Source organism: Gobius niger (genome assembly GCF_951799975.1).
Source record: "Gobius niger genome assembly, chromosome: 1".
In the NCBI taxonomy this organism is placed as follows: domain Eukaryota; kingdom Metazoa; phylum Chordata; class Actinopteri; order Gobiiformes; family Gobiidae; genus Gobius; species Gobius niger.
Window position 1 is genome coordinate 68884069 of NC_136852.1, and position 23388 is coordinate 68907456.

Consider the following 23388-nt stretch of genomic DNA (forward strand, 5'->3'; position numbering starts at 1 on the left):
GGACCTGTTTGCCATTAGAGACCCTACCAGGGGCACGAAGCCTCCGACAACAGAGCTCCCAGGATCATTCGGGTGCTGAAACCCCTCCACCACGTTAAAGTGGCGGTTCCAGGAGGGGTACATACATTTCTCTATTCTCTATTTTTCATTTAGCTATGGATCATGTGTTCGCACATGTGTGCTTAATAAAGATTAGATGATTTAACATGATGTGCTTCTTGTGAGCTCATAATGTTGTTCTGAGAGGGAGATGGAGAGAAAAGGCTCCTCACTTTACTGTTGTGACGCTTTTAAACACTAATTACGATGTGTTCACTTTGCAAAGTCATAAAGGTGAAGGTAGTAAAGGTGCTTATTGTCAAGCTGCTGTAACTTTTCCAGCACATGTTAAGCTGAACAAATAAAGTTTCTCCTCACGTTCTGACAGTCTCCCACCTGATTCAGGAGCTCCTCTCTCTCTCAGTCCGCTGCTTTTAGTCCGTGTCTTTGTTGGAAAAAAAGTTGATTAGTCGTCTGCAGAAGTGCCACATCTCCCTTTCCTCTGTTTTATTTCTCATATTAAGGAAAGTTTCGGCTATGGCCCATCATGCAGGTCGGTGTGTGTGTATTTGTGCTACAGCAAACTCTGCAAACTGGCAACTGTGAGAGGATATATTTGAGAGAGAAGGGTTTGTGATGTGATGTCTAGTGGTTGTGTGACAATAAGAGAACTTGTTGTAAGGTTAGTTACTGCCGGATGTAAACGATGTGTGCGGGTTTGCAACACTGAACTGGTAGATCTCGGAGGTTTTAACTTGACAAGTAGATCTTGGGTCAAAAAAGGTAGGGCACCCCTGCTCTACAAAGTCAATTTTGCATAATGCCCCCCTTTAAAGTATCTTATCATTAGTATAACATGTTTAAATTGTGTACATGTATTTGATATTGCTCTGTATTTAGCTTTTTTTCTTTGGCACCAAGGGTTTGAAAGCAGCTCAATTTGGATTCACCGTATGTGCTTTACAATGAATGACAGTGAAGTGAACTAACAAAACCCACACACGTACGCAAAACCAACACTTTTAAAACTTTTAAGCATGTTGTACCAAGTGGCACATTAGCATCAGTTCCCATGAAGACTGTGCCTAAGTTTGATTAATGAAGCTCCCTTAACACCATCTGCCTTACAGTGAAACTTCTCTTTTTGATGACAGTAATTGGCTGAGAAAGATGAGCTTTGTTCCTCTGCGCTCCTTTGTTTAAATTATCATTTTCCTAACTAAACTGTTGAGCCTCCAAACGTCATTCTGCTCACCTGTGCTTCACTGTTAGCATTCTGAACACGCGACAGCCATTGTGCACAAACATCTAAATCGTAGATACTCATTAAAACTGCTGTATATCCACATTTGTCAGTGAGATCTCAACACAGGGCAGTTTCGAGTTCTTGCTCTGACTTCCAATACGTCAACCTCTTAAAGGAACAGGCCAATGTTTTTACATACTGAGATATGTTCTTACCTGAGCTTAGACGAGTTGATACGTAGCTGTCTGGTCTTTGTGCCTGTGGAAGAGCTTGATCGCTTCTAACTTCACCCCGTTTGGAGCTATAGGAATACATTGGGAGAGGCCAGATGCTAACAACATCTTTGGTCGTTTTGCGTGACTGAGAGCACACACAAAGACCAGACAGGTACGAATCAACTCGTCTAAGCTCAGGTAAGAACACATTTCAGTATGGATAAACGGTGGCCTGTTCCTTTAACTCACACCTGAACCGAGCACATTTTCTCCAGTTTGGCTTTACCCAAATCTAAAAGCTTCTTGAAAAAGCTAGCAACAAAAATGTGACAAAAAGTGACAAAAACGCGGAAAAATCAACCAAGAAATAACAGTAAATTGACGAAAATGTGACAAAAAAGTGATTAAAACACCTCAAAAGAGTAACAGAAAAGTGGCAACAAAGTGACAAAAGGCAGTGAAAAGAAATGCAGAAAAATGCAAGGAAACAGATCCGTTTAAAATGGGATTCATTAGTTTATTAATAGTGATACTTTTTATATATTTAGAAACTGTTTCGGAATGACCCCCCCCCAAAAAAAGCAAATTAAATATGCACATGCGCGATCGTACTGCGCATATTAGTGCGGCCCTTTACCGATCGGCAGCGAGCAGGTCTGAACCTGGACTAAGCCAGGACTAAACCTGGACTAAGCAGGGCTCAGTGTGTTGAACTAAGCACAAAGACTAAACACATCACTCATATATTATGTGCACATTGTGTTGAACAGAGGCTACAGTCGCCTATATCCATTCTGCTATTTAGGAGCCAAATGTAATTAACTAGATCAGTATAAACATCTCAAATTGAGCATAATAATCACATTTTTTGTTGTTTTGACTAGTTAAGATGTTGTTGGGCATTTGTTAGATTAGATTACTTGTTCTGAGACTTGTTTCAATACATTTCCTCCTTATTTCAGGTAATTTTCTTTGCCAATGGGGTAAGAAAATTGGTCTTATCTCATTGGCAATTTTACTTTCTTATTTCAAGCGAGATTTACCTTAGAGCTGTCTGAAATGTCCTCAAACAAGCAAAGTAAACTTGATCGGGAAAAATGTCTAAATTAGTGACAACCGCTCAAAACAAGATACATTTCCTCAATTCAAGTCATTTAAGGCAATGCTTGATATTTACTTTTTGCAGTGTACAACAACAGGATTCAATTAGTTACATTATTTTCAAATCACAGTAATAGATTTTATAAAAGCTCAAACATCCCATATAACTGTGAATTATTCCTGTATGTTCCGGACCTTTGCTTTGACTTTGCTTGACCCCTGGCTTTAAGGCTGTAACCTTTTAGATTTGGGTAAAGCTGATATGGGGGTGATTTAAAGGGACTATACTGAGTTTAAAATGATAAAATTATGTATTTTCCTTCCCCTACATCAGGGGTGCCCAAACTTTTTGTCTCCGAGGGCCAAAATGAAAAAGTGCCTGTGAGCATTTGATTCTATCTATGCAAATAACATGCTATATAAAAACAAATGGTAACTATGGCAAAAGCCTAGTTTTAGTAGAACAAAATCAACAATTGTAGCAATTTAGTGCAAAATGTAAAAAACAAACAAATAAACCAACCCCTGCATCTACAGCACCTACAGTAACTTTACCTCATTCGTTCACTCAAAGAAAATGCCACATTAGATTATTTTGAAAGTGTCTTTTCAGTGTCAATTCTTTTATAAGTCAGTTTTTAACATGTACTGTTGTCGATGTTAACAACCTTTGCAATAAAAGTTGGAAAACTGAAAGTTGATGCTACAACACTCTTAATAATAAATACCAAGACGCCACAACAGTGTTTCCAAAAGGAGTGAAACAGTGCCCCCAATTTGACGCTGGTGGTCAAAAAGTGTACTGCATCCATATTTACCATTGAGAATGAATGGACCATTCTTAACCACACACAGAACAAAAGTAGGTCACTCTCTGTTTGCCTGGCCAAATTTGGGAGGCGGGCCCCACTTTGGGCACCCCTGTTCTACAGTTTTCAATGTAGTGACACTAAATTTACACCAGTTACCAGTTATTGTACTAGCAACTTACTACAATCTTTATTTTTTGGATCTGGACATTTATTTTGAAATTATATAAAGAAATATGTTTATATACATTTCAAATATGGCAATGTATGGATAATCTTCAATACCTTCTACATTTTTTTTACAGTAGTGGCACCAAATTTACACCAGTTACCAATTATTGTACTAGCAACTTACTACAACCTTTATTTTTTGGATCTGGACCTTTATTTTGAAATTTATATAAAGAAATATGTTTATATACATTTCAAATATGGATGTATGTATGGATGATCTTCAATACCTTTCTACATTTTTTACTTTGCACTAGTTACCAATTATCATCTAGCCCCTTTAAGGAAGGGGTTGAGAGCTTGAGTATTCCTTTGTATTTCCTGACAACTGTCCTCATCCACAGAAACCACTTTGCCAGAAGTTCTATTGCGGCCGGCGGACTGAAAGGGAAGTCCTATTACACTCTGACCTTCAGCATCAACTTCAAGCACAAGGATGACGTCTGCTATTTCGCCTACCACTACCCGTACACCTACTCCACGCTCAAGGTATCGCGGCTCAGTCATTATCTTTCCCTTTTATGGATAATTCACTCATTTCCGAAAACAGTTAATTTTGTGAAATTAACACGGCTGAATGCTTCATTGAATTGGCTGCTGTAATTAGAGCTCTATTTAGCTCCCACATCCCACAGCAGCCCAGGCACAGCTGCCACATCAGGCCTGTTTTGTAATCAAAATGTTTCTCTCACTGGGTTTTAATAATGACAATGCGTCCAAACTGTTGTATTTAATGGACTAACAAGAGACAAATCCAGCCATTATTGAGTGCTATAAGTTCTAATTAGAAGCAACGTGTTGTACAGATTACGTGTCGGCAAAATTCATTTTAGAACAAAACTTTGTAATTGGTTTAGGAGGCATGTTCTATAACAGGCAACTTTTCACGAATAGATCTAGACTGTGTGATTGATTAATTTGAGCGTGCAGACCCTGAGCGGAAGAAGCCTCTTGGATGAACACTGCTAAGAAAGCTTTTTACGCAGGCTTCGAGAGTTTACTCACAATACTAGGATTCTTTTGAACTTTTATTATTGTGTAATTGAGAGTGTCCTAACCAGTGGTATTACCGTGTGGTTTGGTAATCTCACTCTGAAAGAGAAAAAGGCTTTGAACAAAGTGGTTCGCTCAGCCAGCAGGACCATTGGTTGCACTTTGCCGCTCCTGGAGGCCACATAAAAAGCTCGACCACTGAATCGAGCTTTACAACTTGCCAATGATGCCTCAGGCCACCCTGCTAAGGCCTTTTTTGAGATGCTTCCTTAAGCTTCCTTAAGCGAGAAGGTATCGATCCATATGTTCTACTGATCACCATATTTCTTTCCTCAAGCTGTGATCACTTTAAACAAGGCACTTTAAAGGCACTTCTATTTATTTATCTGTATGGACTTTTATTGTACAGCATTTTGCCCTGTATTTTGCTCTGTTTTTATATTGTGTCTTTTTATGTGCTCTACATATCACACTTTGAGCTCTTTGCAAATTTTTCCAATGTGTTTTTTTAACCCTTTAATGTCTAACTGTTGTCTGTTTAACCCCTACACTCTTTTTTGTATTTTCTAAGCATTTGGAGGAGTTGACAAACATCAATGTTATTAGTTTATGTTTATTTATTTTTTGAGTTACCTGCCTTAAACCAGTCCGAACCTGATCTAAACCAGCACACACCAGGCCAGCCAGACCTGATCTAAACCTGGTCGAAACCAATCGAAACCTCCACTAAACCAGTGAAAAAACTAGTCCAAACCTGGTCTAAACTGGTCCAAACTAGGTCTAAACCAGCCTAAAACGGTTCTAAACCGGTTCAAACTAGGTCGGAACAGGCCCAAACCTGTTCTAAACCAGCCTAAGCCAGTCCGAATCTGGTCTAAACCAGTCCAAAACTGTTCTAAACTGGTCCAAACAAGGTCGGAACAGGCCCAAACCTCCTCTAAACCAGTAAAAAACAGCTCTAAACCTGTCAAAACTCCTCTAAACCAGTCCAAACTAGGTCGGAACAGGCCCAAACCTGCTCTAAACCAGCATAAACCAGCCCTAACTAGTCTGACCCCAACCCATACTAGTCCAAACTGGATATTTTGAGTTTTACAAACTTGAACCGAATGGTAGTGATAGGCAGGATTAGAAACAACACATGATTCGATAAAGTGGGCTCTACCAAACGGTTTTGAAGGGTTAAACTGCAAATGTCCAATAAAATGAATCTGAATCTGAATCTGGATGGGAAGTGAAAAACAAAAGTGAAAAAAAATGTAAGAGTGAAAAAGTTGACCCAAAAGTTGACCCATTCTTTCCTTTCTCCTTGACAACTTGACTATATTGACATTAGCAAAAAGAGCCAAAAAGGTGGCAGATGATTTTTGTCACGTGACTGGCAAAAAAATGTGTTGAAGTGTCTATTTGTTTGACCTCAGATGCACCTTTCTAAACTGGAAGCTCTGCGGACGCCCCAGATATACTTGAGACAGGACGTCCTGTGTGAAACCCTGGGAGGAAACGGGTGCCCCCTCCTCACTATCACTGCCATGCCCGAGTCCAACTCCAATGACCATATATGCCAATTCAGTAAGGATATAGAAACTCTTCCGTCAAGTTTTTTTTTTTAAATGACAAAGTAAGATGCTTCAAAAACTAATGACATTGTGTTTGTGTTTGAGGAAACCGCCCGCTGATCTTCCTGTCTGCCAGAGTCCACCCAGGAGAGACCAATGCGAGCTGGGTGATGAAGGGCACACTGGAGTTCCTCATGGGCTCCAGCCCTTTGGCCAACAGCCTGAGAGAGTCCTACATCTTCAAGATCGTCCCCATGCTTAACCCCGACGGAGTTATCAATGGAAAGTAAGTTCTAACAAACAGCTTAATCATTCGCCCAGGCATGTTCCTGAGATGTTTTTCAAGATGTAGTCATTTGTTCTCATCACTTCTCATCCAAGAGGCTTTGTCTATAAGAAGGGTAGGGCCAAATCCAGCCCTCCAGCACAGAACCTGCAGCCCCCCAAGATGATTTTGAGAAATGTAATTACATAAATCAGATATACATTTTTTTTGTTTAGTTTATTTAATGTATTTGACAGGGACCATGTACAGGAGCATTTACCAGCATATGAAAAGATGCTTTGTTTTTTAGCTCTTGGAGATCATTTCCATCTGCAGTCCCCGAGACAGACAATTACAAAACACTGTACAAAAAGCCTAAAACAATACAGTTTATAATATTCACAGACAGTGCTATTATACATTTTATAAAAGGTGTATTTCATCAATGGGAAAACATGTTCCTCTATACCCACCCCGTTCCCTTCTCAGATATAAAGTTATATTGTCGTTAAAGAGAGATAGATTGATGTTAAAGTTATATTTATTTATTTGTTTATCTGGTCGGGACAGTACATGTTTATGAACATACTGTACGTGGGACACATGCATGTAAACACTCCGGATTGTAGCCTTCAGCTACTGTCCACCTAACACTGGCATTTGTAGAAAGTCTTGCTTTACTTCGGCAACAATTGGGAGGTTTGGCTCTTGGTGTTTTGACGATGAAGAAAATCGTTAATCCACCAAGCAAACTTTCCGATACAGTAGTGGTTCCACTGCTGAGACAGCCTGGTATTTACCATTGACAGTTTAAGTTGTATTGACATTACCAGAACGAGACATGTTGTCGTGTTTGTGGTTTGACCGCTGATGGCTGAGCGGCTGGTACTGTTGCCTCACAGTTAGAATGTCTAGGGTTTGATTCCTGGGCCAGAGTGGCCAGACTGGAGTTTCTTCCCTCCGGGAGCTTGTCCGGGTGCTTCAGATTCCCCCATCCACTTGTATGAGACATATGATGCAAAATCAACATTTTAGAGCTTTAAATCTGGTGCTTTTGTATCAGGAATATTCTTACAGAGACTTTATTTCAAATTATGAAACGTAAGATATCAATGCTGAGGTACACAAAAAAACTTTTTTAAAGCCCCACATGCAAATGTACATAAAAAAAAACATGCACAGTTTGCTAATCCGGTTAGCACTCCTGCTTCACAGCAAGAAAGTCTTGGGTTCGGGATTAATCAATCCATCAACCTTTATTTGTTTTGTGCTTTACAACACTTTGGTCCAACACCTGCTGAACCAAAGTGCTTTTCATAAGTGCAATGTCATAAAAAACAATCTCAACACAAAATAGAAAAAACATATACATTTGACATGTGCAGTTAGCAGTCAAAAGTAGATCTAAAATATGTTTTAACTTAGCTTTAAACAGTGTCAGGTCAGCGATGGCTTGTAAGAGGCGTGTGGTGTGCGTGTGAGAATGGTGGTGGTCAGAGTCAGAGGGGCCGTCACGCTTCTGTCAGTCTACCCCAGGGGAAGCTGTAGCTACAGACGTAGCTTACCACCACCGTGTGTGGAGTAAATGAAGTGCATACTGTCCCTACACCAGGGGTCACCAACCTTATTTCAGCTGAGGGCTACTTTAAGAGCATTAAGTTGTTCGAGGGCTACCAGTTAAAAACAAATCCTAAAGACTTAAACGTACACTGTTCACTTATAGGATATTGACCCCATATTATATTAAAATAGCTTTATTTTAAACTCATACTGAGTCACAAGAACCGAAATAACTGTAATTTTAAGAATTAGATTCAAGAAAAAGAAGTGTTTTACACTTTAGAAAAAGTCCCAAGGGCTACTGGACATGCCCCAAAGGGCCCCTGGGTGCCCCCGGGCACCACGTTGGTGACCCCTGCCCTACACTGTGTGAAGCGCTTCGGGTGACATTAAGCGCTATAACAATGAGCTGCGATTCCATTCTATTCCACACCTGAAGATCTGGTAATGTGTCCCCAGTGGCTGCACTGCATTCGCCCACTTCTCCTGACAGCCTTCCCCTGTGGCACTGAAGGATAAATCAAATGCAGTGGACTAATTTCCCCACAGGGACAATGTTACCATAGTATACCATACCTGCCCCTGAGGAGACTGTCGGTGGAGTAGTTCCACTTGACAAAGCTGCTTGAATGAGGTGAAATGTCTTTCACTCATGAATAAAAATGGTCCCCTCAGCCACAGCTTTGATCTTCTCCGGCTGCCATGATGTTGCTGTTGTTTCTTGCTCAGTCTGTGTGCCTCTTCCCTTCATTCTTGTCTCCTTTTCTGCTTTAGCCATCGCTGTTCTTTGAGCGGAGAGGATTTGAACCGCCAGTGGCAAAGCCCCAACCTCGAGCTTCACCCCACCATCTACCACACTAAGAGCCTGCTGCAGTACCTTGCGCATATACAGAGGGCGCCACTGGTATGGCCACTTATAAAGCCTTTTCTACTACAGTTTGCTTCTCAATGATGATGGCATCATATTCCCCTTTTCAGATCCACTCACTGCACTACTCGGGATCAATAGATTCCCACAGTAGTTTTAAGGCATTAATGCAGTTCTCATCAAAGCCGTCTCAGTTGGCCTCTATAAGGACTATAATGGGATCATTCTTTTTATGCCAGATTGTTTGGGCTGTTCTGGCGATGACTTAACAGTGCAATGCATAGGCTGAGTGCTTGGCTTTTTTCTGTGCACGCATTTCTCCTAAGGTGGGGCAACGTACTGCAGTAACAACGGCATAACGAAACAAAATATTCAAACATGTGCGCGTAATATATGCACAACGTCTGCAATTTTATAAACAAGACAATGAAAACTATTTAGTAACATTTATTTACATTACCAACACCATCCATTATGATGGGTGCACATTTAGTTTATATCTTACTATTCCTATATGTTTATTCCCAGTGTCAATTTTGACAACATATTTTTATTTAGTTTTAGTCTTAGTCTTTTGACGAAAATGTAATTAAATTTTTGTTGAGATTTAGTCAAAAAAAATCTTCAATTTTAGTCTAGTTTTAGCCGACTAAAGTACATTTAGTCAACTAAATTTCAGACAAATTTAGTCAACTTTACATTTATAATATTCATTATAATCATATTTAATAAAGCTTTTCTGCTTCATGGAGCGGCTCCCACATGAATAAAGCTCAGAGCTGCTCCTTTAACTGTGAATTTACATGATACGAGGCTCGTTCAGACTATCAATAGAAGTTTGGATGATTTTAGTCTTCCCTTTTCATTTTTATTTAGTCTTATTTTAGTCTACTAAAATATCTGGACATTTTAGTCATAGTTTTAGTCCAATTTTAGAATAAAATGTCACTTTGACCAAAATTAAGACTTAGTATTTTAGTTGACAAACACTGCTTTGAACAATTAGCAAAATGAAAATGTTTTAAATGTATTGTTTAAGTATTGGCACTTTTCTTTCTCTTCCTTTTCTTGGGTGGAGCTCCTAATTTATGTCAATTTATGTAAAACCAAATGATGAAACTCGGGCACACAGGTGCAACCAATCTAAATCCAAAATTGTTACATTTGATAGTATCTAAACCGTATGATTTAAAAGTAAGACATTTGTAACCTTAAAAAAATGAATAAATAAATGAAAACGATCTCCCGAGAGGAGTCTTAGGACCGCCTGTGGAGGCCCGCATACCGCCGAGGTCACCTGAACCACGGCACTATCGCGCCACAGCTGTTCCTTTCTTCTGCTTTAATCTTGTAACCCACTTTGCACCAACTCAGGGCCACCTTATTACGATCCCCCGCTGCTCTCTGGGATCCTATTGGCTAATATGCACGGTCTTTGTGCTCACAGGTGTTTTGCGACTACCACGGCCATTCCAGAAAGAAGAATGTGTTTATGTACGGCTGCAGCGTGAAGGAGACTGTGTGGCAGTCCAACATAAGTGCCACATCCAGCGACCTACAGGAAGACCTTGCATACAGGGTAAGAAACCACTGAAATCAACGAAGATGCAAGCAAAAGGGCAAATATCCAGTGGTGACTGTATACAGCTGTCTTTCCATAGGCCCAGTAGAGTTCTGTATGTACAAGTATAGAAATGTCCTTAAAGACGTTACCTCTTTTTGTGATAAAGAGACATAATCCGTGACATAAACCAATCACAGTAATAAAAGTTATTTCCGGTTTGTTGTCGTTTTGAAGATAGTCTAGAAATGAGCTATTTTTTTCTCTCCACAATTGGCCAATCGTGGGTTTGAATTCCGGCTTTGAGAATTTGCCTAGTGTATTTTCATTTTATTTATTTGACAGGGACATTGCAATTCAACATCGTATTAAACAAGCTTGTAGCTGATGATTTTTTTTTTTTTTAATGAAACTCATGGATGGTATTGTGTCTCGGGGCTCTTTGAATCACTGACATTAATCTCAGAGACCTGGGATAATTAGTTTTCAGGTTAAGCCCAGTTAAGGGAAAAACTACTGAAAAAGGGCGTTCCACTTTATTATGCAGATCATCATTTTCAAGCAATATGGGAAAGAAAAAGGATCTCTCTGCTGATGAAAAGCGTGAAATAGTTGAATGCCTTGGTCTATGTATGAAAACCTTCGATATTTCATGAAAGATTAAGCGTAATCATCATACAGATAAGAGATTTGTGGATGATTCAGAGCACACTCGGGTTTGTGCAGATAAAGGCACAATATGGATGGTTTCTAACACATCAGATTAAGAGAACAGATGCTACAAAGCAGCAGACAGGTATTTGAAGCTGCTTGTGCCTCTGGAGTCTCCCGAACATCAAGGTGTAAGGGCCCTCAAGAACCTTTGGAGCCTCAAGAAAAAAACCTTCTATGAGGGTGGGAGGCAGTTTTCATCCAAACAGCAGCTCTGGAAGGCTATTCTAACATCCCGCAAAGAAATCCAAGCAGAAACTCTCCAAAAACTCACAAGTTTAATGGATTTAAGAATTTTGAAGCTGCTCTCACACAAGGGTTCCTTTGGTAAAATGTAACTTGATCTTTTTAGATGTTTTTGATTGAAATTGCTTTTGATTTCAGTAAATATTACCTCCTAATGCTCCTCCTAATCGAACCCTAGACATTCTAATGGGGGGGGGGCTTAAAAAATGTACGTGTTAAAAACGTTGTCATTAATTAATTGAAATAAACGCATTAAAGTCCCACCCCAGTAAAAACGATGGTCTGCTCCTTTAAGGCATAAGATAAGATAAGAGAGAACTATATTAATCTCACAATGCAGAAATTAATTTAGAACATAATAGTTCCATTTAGAACTACAATACATTTGTGGTGCTGAGGTTTTATATACCATACCCCTTGAACGCCTCATAGCCTCCCCCAGGGGCGTAGCACCAAATTCTGGGCCCTGGGTACAAACTATCTTAAAATTCACATTTCATATTCTATGTTCTTTGACCACATAACAGTGGTTTAGTGGTTTGACAGTGCAGGTCATTTATATTCTATTATAACTTTATCATATATACCTTAACTAAGGGAAAAAATGGGTTGGCCAAAAAGTGCTTCATATAAAAACGCATATCCAATCCAATGGGTACTTAGTTCATGGTTTGTTTTATTGTTTGTTTTATTGTTTGTTTGTTTCAAGTCAGTGTTTGACTTGAAATTGCATCTGATTTGGCTTCAGTTACAGAAATTGAATAACCTTTAACCCTGTGGTGACATAGATATTTAGATTAAGGTGGAATATTCTACTTTCATTGGGCCAATTGAAATGGCTAGTTTTAGGTAGAGCAAAAGGATTATTAGCAGACCACATTAAACAGGAGGGCTGCACCAGGGACATGGGATATTTGTGCTGAGAATAACACATGTGTGACTTTAAAATAGGCATTAAAATGCTATTTTACAAAAAAGTGATGATACTATGATGTATCTGTGGCCCACAGGCCTGAACAAAAAACTCAAGGGCTTCAGTCTTATTTAGTCTCACCATATTTGAAGCCAATACCTTCATGTGTATTGTCAGTAAATTGCTGTTGTAAAAAGTTACGCTGGAATAGGTTAAATGGCACGAGCTCCACCTTTCACTAGAACCAGGTTGACTCGTCTCCAAAGCTGCGCATTTATAATGCGAGTCTCCAAATGCGCGCGGCTAATTAGCATAATTAATTCGGCAAAAATAGCGTGCGCGACCTGTGGCTTTTGTCACTGCATTGGCCTGATGGCTCAATTATAATAAATATGAGGAAAGAGAAACTTTAGAGGTTAAAACGAGGAGAGAAGGAGCTCTGTCTCTGACTCTGCACCATCCTCGTCTCAGCGCAGGCAGAGGCAGGACTCACCTCATGTTTAAGTGTCATTTATGACAAGAAAGTTGCATCTAAGGTCCGCTAGAACAGGCTAGTGTTAAATAAAAGCACATTAGAGCGAGGCCAGACTAATATCTGTCTTTCTTAGCTCTGTGTCATTACATTACAGAGTCCACCTCATCAAAGTCACTGCTGAGTTGAAGCGCACGGTGCTGAACGCCGGTGTGTGGGCTGAACCATTTGGCACATTTTTAAAGGGGTGTCAGGGCCCTGAGATATTATCAATCATTATTGTTTGTGCAAAATTCTGTGTAGCAACCATTGTATTTTAGCCCGGTTGTGTTCAGTACTTATAGTATCAATTATGAGGAAACTTAGAAAGTACAATACAGAACGCTTTCTGCAGCATTTTTGAGGGCCCCTACCCTGCTCTGGGCCCTGGGTACTCAGTACCCTTTACCCCCCCAGTCCGACGCCCCTGGCCTCCCCAGCTGGCAAATGGATTTGGCTTATAGTGGCTTTTTGGGTCTAAATATGTGATTCCTTTTCTTTCTCTTAACCTTGGCTTTATTGCATTTTCCCCAAACTTTGTACATGTCTCTTTTTACACATCATTGCTATTATCAAACTGCTGCAAAACAAAATGGAAATAATTAAAGGTCCAATACTTTTTTCATAATGAATGTTAGGCGATATCTGTGTTTCACTCTTGCGTCTCTTGTTATTTTCTGTTTCCTATCCTCTATCAGTAAAGTTGGCAGTATTTTAAAAATGTCATCAAAGCTGCTAATTACGCCTGCAGTCAGTGTGCCATGTATTCATTAAAATATTTGAAATGGCTTCCTCTGTCGCCAATTAAAACCTCCCTTCACTCCTTTTACTCCGTACCATAGCTGTAATTACACACCATTGAGGAGCTGTCTTTGATCATTTGACGGTAATTTTCCATATTCATCATCTTTTGACACACTGAAAACATGTTATTTTTGGACTTACCTTGAATTTGAAGTTGCATCGGGACTGCGATTTGACTCATTTGTATCTTTTGCAACAAGAAGGTCAGGTTTTTTCTTTCCAAAGGCCGAATACTTCTGCAGAGAAAGTGCTGCTTCATACTGGAAATGTGTGTAACTTCTGGTAACAGCATGTCAATGGCAGGAGATAAAACGTTATTTGCCTCTATAAGTCTTCAATCAATAATCTGTAGCTGTGTTTGTCCATGGATCCAAAAGATCAGCTGTGAGGGTCTCGACTCTGACTAGTGTAGAATGTTGTGAATCCTTGGGCATGACACTTATTTCACACACCACATATGAACATTGACAGGTCTACAGCCAATCCTGTGGTGGTAACATTGCTGTAATAAATGATACTGGAGTGGAAACCGTTAGCATAATTTGTTCAGGCTTAGGCCTAATTAATAATAATGTTAATTATAACTAGAAATGCAATGGCTGCGCCATTGCGATTGACTGCGGAAATGCGGGAAGCGAATGCAGAAATTGCATAAACTCTTCAACTTGCATAATCAAATTTGCTTTAACTGGTAAAATGCATAAAATGTCATGTTGCATAAACTGGTAAAATGCATAAAAAGTCATGTTGCATAAACTGTATAAACTGCATAAAGTGGTAGAATGCATAAATTATGTAAATTGCATAAACTCTTTAAAATTCATAAATCCTAAATGGCATAAACTCTTAAGTTGCATAAACGCTTTAAAATGCATTAACTGGTTAAATCCCATAAAGTGGTTGCTTTGCATAAATTATTAATGTTGCATAAACTTTTATATTCCATAAACTGGTCAAACTGTTGAAATGGCCTCAGTGCTTGATTGGCAGAAGCTGCACAAATGGCTGAAAGTCCTGGAGTCTCCCCATTGGCTGGATTCCCCCATACACACCAATGCGACAGGTCCACATACACACTAATGCAAAAATTTCAAACTCCCGTATAAAAAAACTGGAAAACTGCAGAAGGCCATTTTTTTCTCAAAACCCACAAGTTGCATAAGCTGAACATGCACAAAGTGCAGAAATTGCAGAAAATGCAGAAAAAAGTGCAGAAAAGCATGGATTTGCGGCAGCCCCATTATAAGTCAATGGGAAAAATCTCCGACATTTCGGCCCATTGCGGAAAAACCGTAAGTTGCAGAAGTCCCAAAAGTAATAGCACCCTTCTCCTCAACATGCGGAACGTTTTGATGCATAACTTGCATGAATTGCACAAAGCATGAAGGTGCTGAAAGCTCTAGAAAATCGGGAAAAAGATGGAAGAGGAATAATAATAAAGAACATGAAAACCAATAATTGACTGCGGAAGAATTCCGCAGTCAATCAATAAAGAACATGAAAACCAATAATTGACTGCGGAAGAATTCCGCAGTCAATCAATAATGCATTGGTTTTATATAGCGCTTTTCTGGACACTTCAGATTAAAGAATTAAGATTAAATCAATCTTAAAAGGGCTAGATGCAAGTTAGCCATTTATACTCACTACTGCCACCTCAGGTCATATGTGTAACTGCAGCTTCTATATTAAGCTTGTGCACCTTTTTGAGTGACAGTGAAGGACTTTAGAGGCAGTTGTGGTGAACAGGTTTGGGCTCATTCTACACCTTAGGACATGGCTGGAACATATGGGGGAGGAAAATACTTAATTTTAACATTTTTATACTCTGCATAGTCCCTTGAAGTACATTTTTTTCCTTTACAAAATAGTCATAAATATTTCTTTGTAATAACAAAAGGAAACAAACAGAATCAAACGTGTTAATATTCACCTTATTCCGCCTGCCCACTTCTGCCTCTTTTTGTCATGGGTCGCGACTTCCTTTGTCTTGACACTTGAGCGCAAAGCCCGTTCATTAAGCGGAGAATGAGGGAACATGTTTGCCTCTAAAATTTTATATACAGTAGCTAGATTTGTGTAAAATGGTCCAATGTTCAATTGCACCAGCAAGTCAACACTGCTCAGTTTCTGTGGGCAGCCTGAAAATGGCTTTGTGTCCGTGTAGTACTTTCTTTTGAAGTCTACAGTCCTGTGGAAACTAATACTAGTGCAGGGGCGGGTACTAGTAAGTAAGTAAGTAAGTAAGTAAGTGCTTTATTAGTCATTGGACAAGTGTGCAACAAAATAGTGTTCAGGTGTCAGTATTCATGTAGTAATCATGTAAAAAAGACAAAGATTAAAAGATATAATAAAAATGCAAAAATATTTTTTTTATGGAAAAAAAATATACAATTTTAAATAATCACAAAAGTTATCTATGAAATAAATCTCAGTTGAGTTTGTGGAGTAAGTGTGCTTAGTGTTCGAGTCCTAGCTCTGATAACTTACTGAATTGTCTCCCCATTCTCCTCATCCTTAAATTTTTAATAGAAGTTAAAGGGGCTAGATGCAAGTTAGCCATTTTATGCTCACTACTGCCACCTCAGGTCATTCGTGTAACAGCAGCTTCTATATTAAGCTCGTGCATGACGGCACTTCGAACCTGAAGTAACACAGTTTTGAGTGACAGTGCAGGATTTTAGAGGCAGTTGTGGTGAACAGGTCTGAGCTCATTGTACACATTAGGACATTGTTGGAATATGTAGGGGGAGGAAAATACATAATTTTAACATTTTTAAACTTCTTATAGTCCCTTTAAGTTTGTGTTGTAATTTCTTTAATTACCAATTACTTCACGTAACAATAAACAGTGAACTGGATTTGAACCCCAGACCTTTGACTTATTAAACCTGTTCTGTATCACAAGAAGCTGCTGCCACATGAACTGCACTTTCACTCCAAGTCCAAATATGGAGGCGCAATCATTCTCCACCTGGTTCTGCAGCTGGGCCTGATTGAAGGAGGGGTGGAGACAATTCCAAGAGGGTCTAAACGCAGCCGATGGAGAGTCACGTGATCAGTGGAGCTCACGAGCTGTAAATGACGTCAGCTCCACTTTATTCATGCGACATTTATTTCAGTTAATCTCAACTCTCTAAATCTCTAAAACACCTTTCATACACTCCACTGTCCTTAAAGTTAGGATTAGGTTTAGTTTTGATTAGTTTAAACTATCGTTGTCCTGCAGAGGTGACGTCAGTTCCTGGAAAAGTGGAGCTCCACTGATCACGTGCCCCTCCATCTGCTGCATCCAGACCCTTCAGTTGCTCTAAAAATCTAAATCTGCTCTGGCACATGTAGAAGGCGGAGTTTTGGATTCTCTCTTTTTGGATTTCTGAAGAGAAAGTAAACGCATCAGATCTGATTATTGGGTATTATTACGGCAGGACACAGTGCTGTGTCCCTCTTTGAAAGGCGCACACTCTTCAGTTCGCAGAGAAAGCAGAAATGCTGATCTTTCTAGTGTTTTGTCGAAACTGCACGATTAGCAATTATACACAAAAAGACCCCATGGGGAAAGGGTATTCCATACTGGATATTGTACTGCTTGAGATTATCTTACTATTCACGTGCAATTGATTATCCGGCCTCTACATTTTTATCCTATTTATAAATGTTTTCTGCTGTGTTTTCCAGGCCCTCCCTAAAATCCTGTCCCAGATCGCCCCTGCCTTCAGCATGGCCAGCTGCAGTTTTGTGGTGGAGCGATCCAAAGAGTCCACGGCCCGCGTGGTGGTGTGGAGGGAGATCGGAGTCCAGCGCAGCTACACGATGGAGAGTACACTGTGTGGATGTGACCAGGGAAAGTATAAGGTAAGAACACAGAACCCGTGTTAACACAGGAACACCGGGACTTTCTGGAAACTCCGTCGTGCCACGGTTTGCAAAATAAAGCCTTTTTGAAGATGAGGCACTATTGTTCATGTATGTGTACACTGTACAACTGTTCCTATTAGCTACGATTTCCTCGCAACTACTGCAGAACTCTACAACTTCTCTGCAGCCAATGTGACAGTTTCTGATCAATTAAATCCTTTTGGTAAATTTGCACATTCGAGTGGTGTCCAACACTTAGGCTGCTGCCTCTCTCTCCCCACCCGCCTCACGCTCATCTCGGATCTGACTTTGCAGCGAGTGGCCTGCGTTTCTTTCACTGCGCTCTGTCCACGTCTTATTTCTCTGCGTAACTGGGCCCTAATTTGGTGATTTTATCTGACAGATAAAGGGCTGTGTTTAATAAAAGACGCAGAGCGACAGGTGCCGGTCTGCTGCCACAGCTGAGCAGAGGCACAGCTCTATTTGTTTAAGCTTTATTAAACATCACACGCATATTATTAAGCTTTTGCAGAATAAACTACAACACCGCACCCCTGCAACCCACCTCCTTCCCCACTAGCGGTTTGGGGAAAGCATGGTGAGGCAACATCGTCATGGGAGTCTGTCCACCCCCTGACCTGCCCTCTCTCTGCGCCAGGTATGAGCGCCACCCGTCTGTGCAAACGTCTGCTCTACAGCTGACGGAAAGAATCGCAAACCTAGAGACTTGCCTAGGTTTGTTTTTGGTTTGGAATCGACTGATTTTTGTCTTTCAAACAAGCTCGCTCTGAAGTACCTACTCAATATGAATGTACAGCCCCCTGCTGTCACAGTTCAACACTGACACGTTTAGAAGCATAATACACAGGATACAGGATTATAGATGACTTTTTTTCCTCAATTGGGGAATATCAGCATCGGCCTTAGAAAAACCCACATTGGTCGACCTCCATATGATTTCTACCTTTGCTATAATGATAAATGTCTAACTATTGTCAGTGCAGGACGGAGCGGTACCGCAAAGCCTTCATCCCCACTGCTGTCAGACTGTACAATAAGACCGTAAAGTAACGCCGACTGTAACAAGTGAATTTCTCCTTTGTGAGATCAATAAAGGTTTATCTTATCTTATCTTATCTTATTGTCTATTTGAGAGATTAAAAAAATTACAGCAATTTAAATGACTTTAAATATCAGCCTAAATATCAGCTATAGGACCTCAAAAATCTATATCGATCGGGCCCTAATAAGGAACATAGCTTCTCTCAATAAAAAAAAATAAGATCTTGATATTGACAACGAACTTGTCTGACAAGATGATACATAGTGAATGCTTCTCTGAACAGAATGAAGTCACTAAAGAGTCATTTATTGCATTATCATCCAGGCCTGAAATGTGTTTCATGTTACAAAGTAGTTGTACATAAAACATCCAGCAGGTGGAGCTGCAGGCCACCTTTCTTCATTATGTTTCCTTGGCCTGTCCTTTTGACCCCCTTCTGCTTTCATCTTTTTTCAACACACATTCCTTCAATGTGGCTGAAATTTCAATCAGAAAATGCCCAGAAGCACCGAGCGGACGACACTCTACCGAGAAAGCTCAGGGAAATTGTACGAGCTTCTTGCCAGGAAAAGATCTGTGTCATGTACAATAACGTTAGCCACATAGCATAACTGCCTAAGTCATTCTGTATTGTTAAAATGGCAATAAGAGAAAAAAACAATGTGTTTCCTATAAAACGTCTTTTTACATGTTTTCCAAAATCAAAACAAAAATGAGTTAGGCAATTATGCTATGTGACTAACGATATGCGACTCAATTCTCGCTTTATTTGAATTATATCATGATTTTAGAGTTGAATATCTTACATTTTAATGAATAAAGTAGTTTACCAGTTACTCGATAATTACCCACTGAAAGATCGATTGGTTTTGTTGTTGATGATTGATGCGGGTGTTGTTCCAGGGTCTGCAGATCGGCACCAGGGAGCTGGAGGAGATGGGGGCCCAGTTCTGCGTGGCCCTGCTCAGGCTCAAGAGGCTGACGGGGCTCCGCAACCACCAGCACCTGCTGGACCTGGAGAGCGACATCATCGGGAGCCAGGCCAAAGTGGTCAGGTGAGCACATGAGTTTGGATTTAGTCACAGTCATTACTTTTTCATGAACTGTTTTATGACTCAGAATAGTAATCTTGTGTTTGTAGAGAGACCGAATGGGCGTGTTTATGACGCATTATACGGCTGTGATTATAATGCTTTAGACTTAGTGACAGTGGCCTTTAAGGAATAGGCCACCTTTTTTACATACTGAGACATTACCTTAGCTTAGACGAGTTCATTTGTACCTGTCTGGTGTTCATGCTCAGTCACGTAAACACAGCACAGCATTCGCAGCGTTACCATTTAGCCTCTCCTCCTCTCCACTATAGCTCCAAACAAGGTGAAGATAGAAGCTACCACCAAACAATGTGGATTTTCTAAGCGGATAAAGAGGGGAACTATATTGTAAGGCATAATAATACCAGGAGTAGTTTGGCATCCGCGCAGTAAAGTGAAGATATTACTGCACAGATGTTGATCTACTGCTGGTATTATTACGCCTTACAATATTTTTATCTGCTTAGAAAATCCACATTGTTTAATTTTGTGTAAATAAATACTTCAACCTGGATAGACTCAGACAGACAAAAGCAGCAATTAGGGAGATTTATGAACAGAATATTATTTTTTGGCGATCAGACCCCGGTAGCAGACATCGATGTAAGAACTGAAGTCAGTATGGTGGACAGGCTGGAGTTAGGGATGTCTTCCCTGGAGCCTGGACACTGGTGGTGGTATGAAACACTTGTGAAGATGCAGTAGGTAGAAGCCGTGGATGGAAGAGGCGGAGGTGGGGTAGAGGTGGGTCGCAGCACAGCTGGGAAGCAAACGAACCATGATTGCAAGAGGCTTTAAAGCAGGACCGAGGTAGATGATTGGCTGCCACGGAGGTGCGGCTCTGCACTGATGGGCTGAGGTGGAGGTGTGGCCCTCAGGGACGCGATCACTGGTTTGAGGTACGTGATGCTGAAATTGGTCTCCCAGGTTGAATTAACGCCCAGGCTTCATTTTATAGTGTAACACTTCACGTAACCATATTTAAATAGGGGAAACGTGGAGGAGCTTGGTAACTTCTATCTTCACCTTGTTTGGAGCTATAGAGGAGAGGAGGAGAGGCTAATGCTAACGCCGGTCCGTCTGTGCTGTGTTTACGTGACTGAGGGCACGCGTGAAGACCAGACAGGTACAAATGAACTCGTCTAAGCTAAGGTAAGAACATATCTCAGTATGTAAAAACTGTGGCCTATTCCTTTAAATGGACTGCTTGTTTGGCCATTTTGAGACAAAGAGGAACAACACGGCGAGCCTCCCCACAAGATAAACATTTCACGTCACTAACATATCCTTCAATACTTTCAAATAGATTCAATGCTAAATATAGAAACATTCATGTATAAATCTGATGCTTAATTGATACATCCATTATTGCTGGACTCTTCCTGGAGCTAAGCGTCCGAGAGTGATGTTTTATGACGTTCGGGAAGACGCGCAGTGAGTGGTCCGGTGAGAGAAAAGAAAGTCGTGGTTCTTTTAAACGTCGGTCACAGAAGAAGGAGATGTCAGCCCTTTCCAGTTTAGAGGGGATGCGGAGGCGCGGCTGCGGTTTCTTCATTATGAATGCAGTTGTGACGAAAGGTCAGCTCGTCAATCAGATAGATAGACCGCCTTGTAATTACTGAACATGTTTGCGTTACGAAGACTGGGGGTTATTTGCATATATGTTTATTTAATCAGCTTTGTCACAATATGTCTATTTAGCGCGAATGCTCAATCAGGTGAAAGCTATTATTTTTTCACATACATCACTGTCATCACTCGTTTCTCATTGACAATTGGGCTTTTGGTGATATTTTGTAGACTTTCTTTTTTTCTTCCTATTAAAGGGATATTTCAGGATTTTCGTAGTTATCCAGAGTGTTGCTGATTTCTGGAGATATTTTCTTTGGTAATTCAAGCAGTTCTTATATTTGAAGAGTTTCGTGGCGCTAGAGTTTCGTGGCGCTAATGCAAGGCTAGCGCATTTCTATGGTATCAGCTAGCCTGCATTAAAAACAGTCTGACCCGCTCCACAGTGCACCTGAGGCAAATCACTTATAACACCAGACTAACCATATAAATGTATGTGTCAATAGAATAATTTTAACCATTTTGCATTTAAAATACCTTATGTTTGAGCAGCATTGGCTTCGTGGTTGTATAAGCTACGCAGCGGCGGAGTGATCTGCTAGAAAATAGTCCCTCAAAATGCGATCCTTCATGTGATGCAAGGTCAGTTATATTCCATATTCCAATTATTCTATCGACACAAACATTTATATGGTTAGTCTGGTGTTATAAGTGATTTGCCTCAGGTGCACTGTGGAGCGGGTCAGACTGTTTTTAATGCAGGCTAGCTGATACCTGAGCTCAATGAGATTCACGTCAAAAATGTGGAATCATTGGCGCTCGTGTCTTTATGTGTGTGGCAGCTAGAGAATTGCTGGTACCTTGTTTTGTTTCTGCAATTATCTGCAGTATTTTAATATTTTTCTTTTAAACATAAATATGGATCATGTGTCCTCACTTGTGTCCTTAATAAAGATTGAATGAATTAATGAAATACCATAGAAATGCACTAGCCTAGCGTCACGTAACTCTTCAAATAAAATAACTGCATGAATTACAAAAGAAAAATATCTCCAGAAATCAGCAACACTCTGGATAACTAGGAAATGAGGCTCTGTGTCAAAAATCCTGAAATATCCCTTTAACCCCATAATTTCTCTGGTGCCATGTGTCGTATATGTGAGAGCTGACCCTCATCGTCCCCGGCGTCTCCCAGTGTCCCTCCAGCTCCCTGCACAAGACTCACTCTCACACAGAGCGGGGCGGCCATTGAAATTCTATCAATGCTCTCTATCAGTGTGCGATGGCTGTAATGGAAAATATGTGCACTGAGAGGGAATAGGTGTGAAAAATAATCAGACATGTCATTATTTCTGTTCCCGATGGCCTCATCACTAATAACATAGAGCATGTCAGCGGTCCTATAGAGTGCGTTTGTGGTGTTATACATGTTTAGATGGAAGAGAATGTACAAAGACCAAGTAAAAACTGTTCAACTAAGCTTTCACCTGGACCGTTGGCAAAAGGGGTGTAAAGCAGTGTAAAAAAAAGCTAAAAACAATAACAACAAATGCCAGAAAAACATATGTGGTGGATGCAAACTTATCAGTGACATGCTCAGATATTTCATGGGAACTGGTCGTAAAATTGACGTGCACATCACAAGGTTTTCTTGTTGTTGTTGTTGTTGTTGTTGTTGTTGTTCTTGTTGTTGTTGTTCTTCTTCTTCTTCTTCTTCTTCTCCTTCTTCTCCTTCTTCCTCTTCTTCTTCTTCTTCTTCTTCTTCTTCTTCTTTTCCCTGTTCTTTTCCCTCTTCTCCTTCTTTTCCCTCTTCTTCTTCTTTTCCCTCCTCTTCTTTTTCTTCTTTTCCCTCTTCTTCTTTTTCTTCTTTTCCCTCCTCTTCTTTTTGTTCTTCTTTTTTCTCTTCTTTTCCTTTTTCCTCTTTTTCTTTTCTTTTTCTTTTCCCTTTTCCTCTTTTCCTCTTTCTTCTTTTTCTCTTGTTCTTTTTGTTCTCTTTCTTCTGATTCTTCTGATTCTTCTGATTATTGTGATTCTGATTCTGGGCAGACTAGGTGCCTCTCTTGATGTGGTTCCGAAAGTGCTTTTTGTGACAACTGGACTTTCTTTCAAAAAAATTGCTGACAGTTTCTCTGTCCATCCAGACGGCTCCTCAGAGCTGTTGTCCGTGGCAAC

The 23388-nt window shown here is 40.2% G+C and overlaps 1 protein-coding gene across 7 annotated transcripts in view; it reads left to right on the top strand.

Annotated features, from left to right (window-relative positions):
- The window catches only part of agtpbp1 (ATP/GTP binding carboxypeptidase 1), a 65992-nt gene that overhangs the window by 36949 nt on the left and 5655 nt on the right, over positions 1 to 23388 (top strand). For all 7 annotated transcript variants that reach the window (XM_079551813.1, XM_079551814.1, XM_079551815.1 and 4 more), the window contains 7 exons: positions 3986 to 4130; positions 6056 to 6206; positions 6299 to 6479; positions 8793 to 8922; positions 10334 to 10465; positions 17311 to 17487; positions 19457 to 19608. In XM_079551813.1, coding sequence (XP_079407939.1) covers positions 3986 to 4130; positions 6056 to 6206; positions 6299 to 6479; positions 8793 to 8922; positions 10334 to 10465; positions 17311 to 17487; positions 19457 to 19608 — 1068 coding nt within the window. The remainder of the gene's footprint in view (positions 1 to 3985; positions 4131 to 6055; positions 6207 to 6298; positions 6480 to 8792; positions 8923 to 10333; positions 10466 to 17310; positions 17488 to 19456; positions 19609 to 23388) is intronic.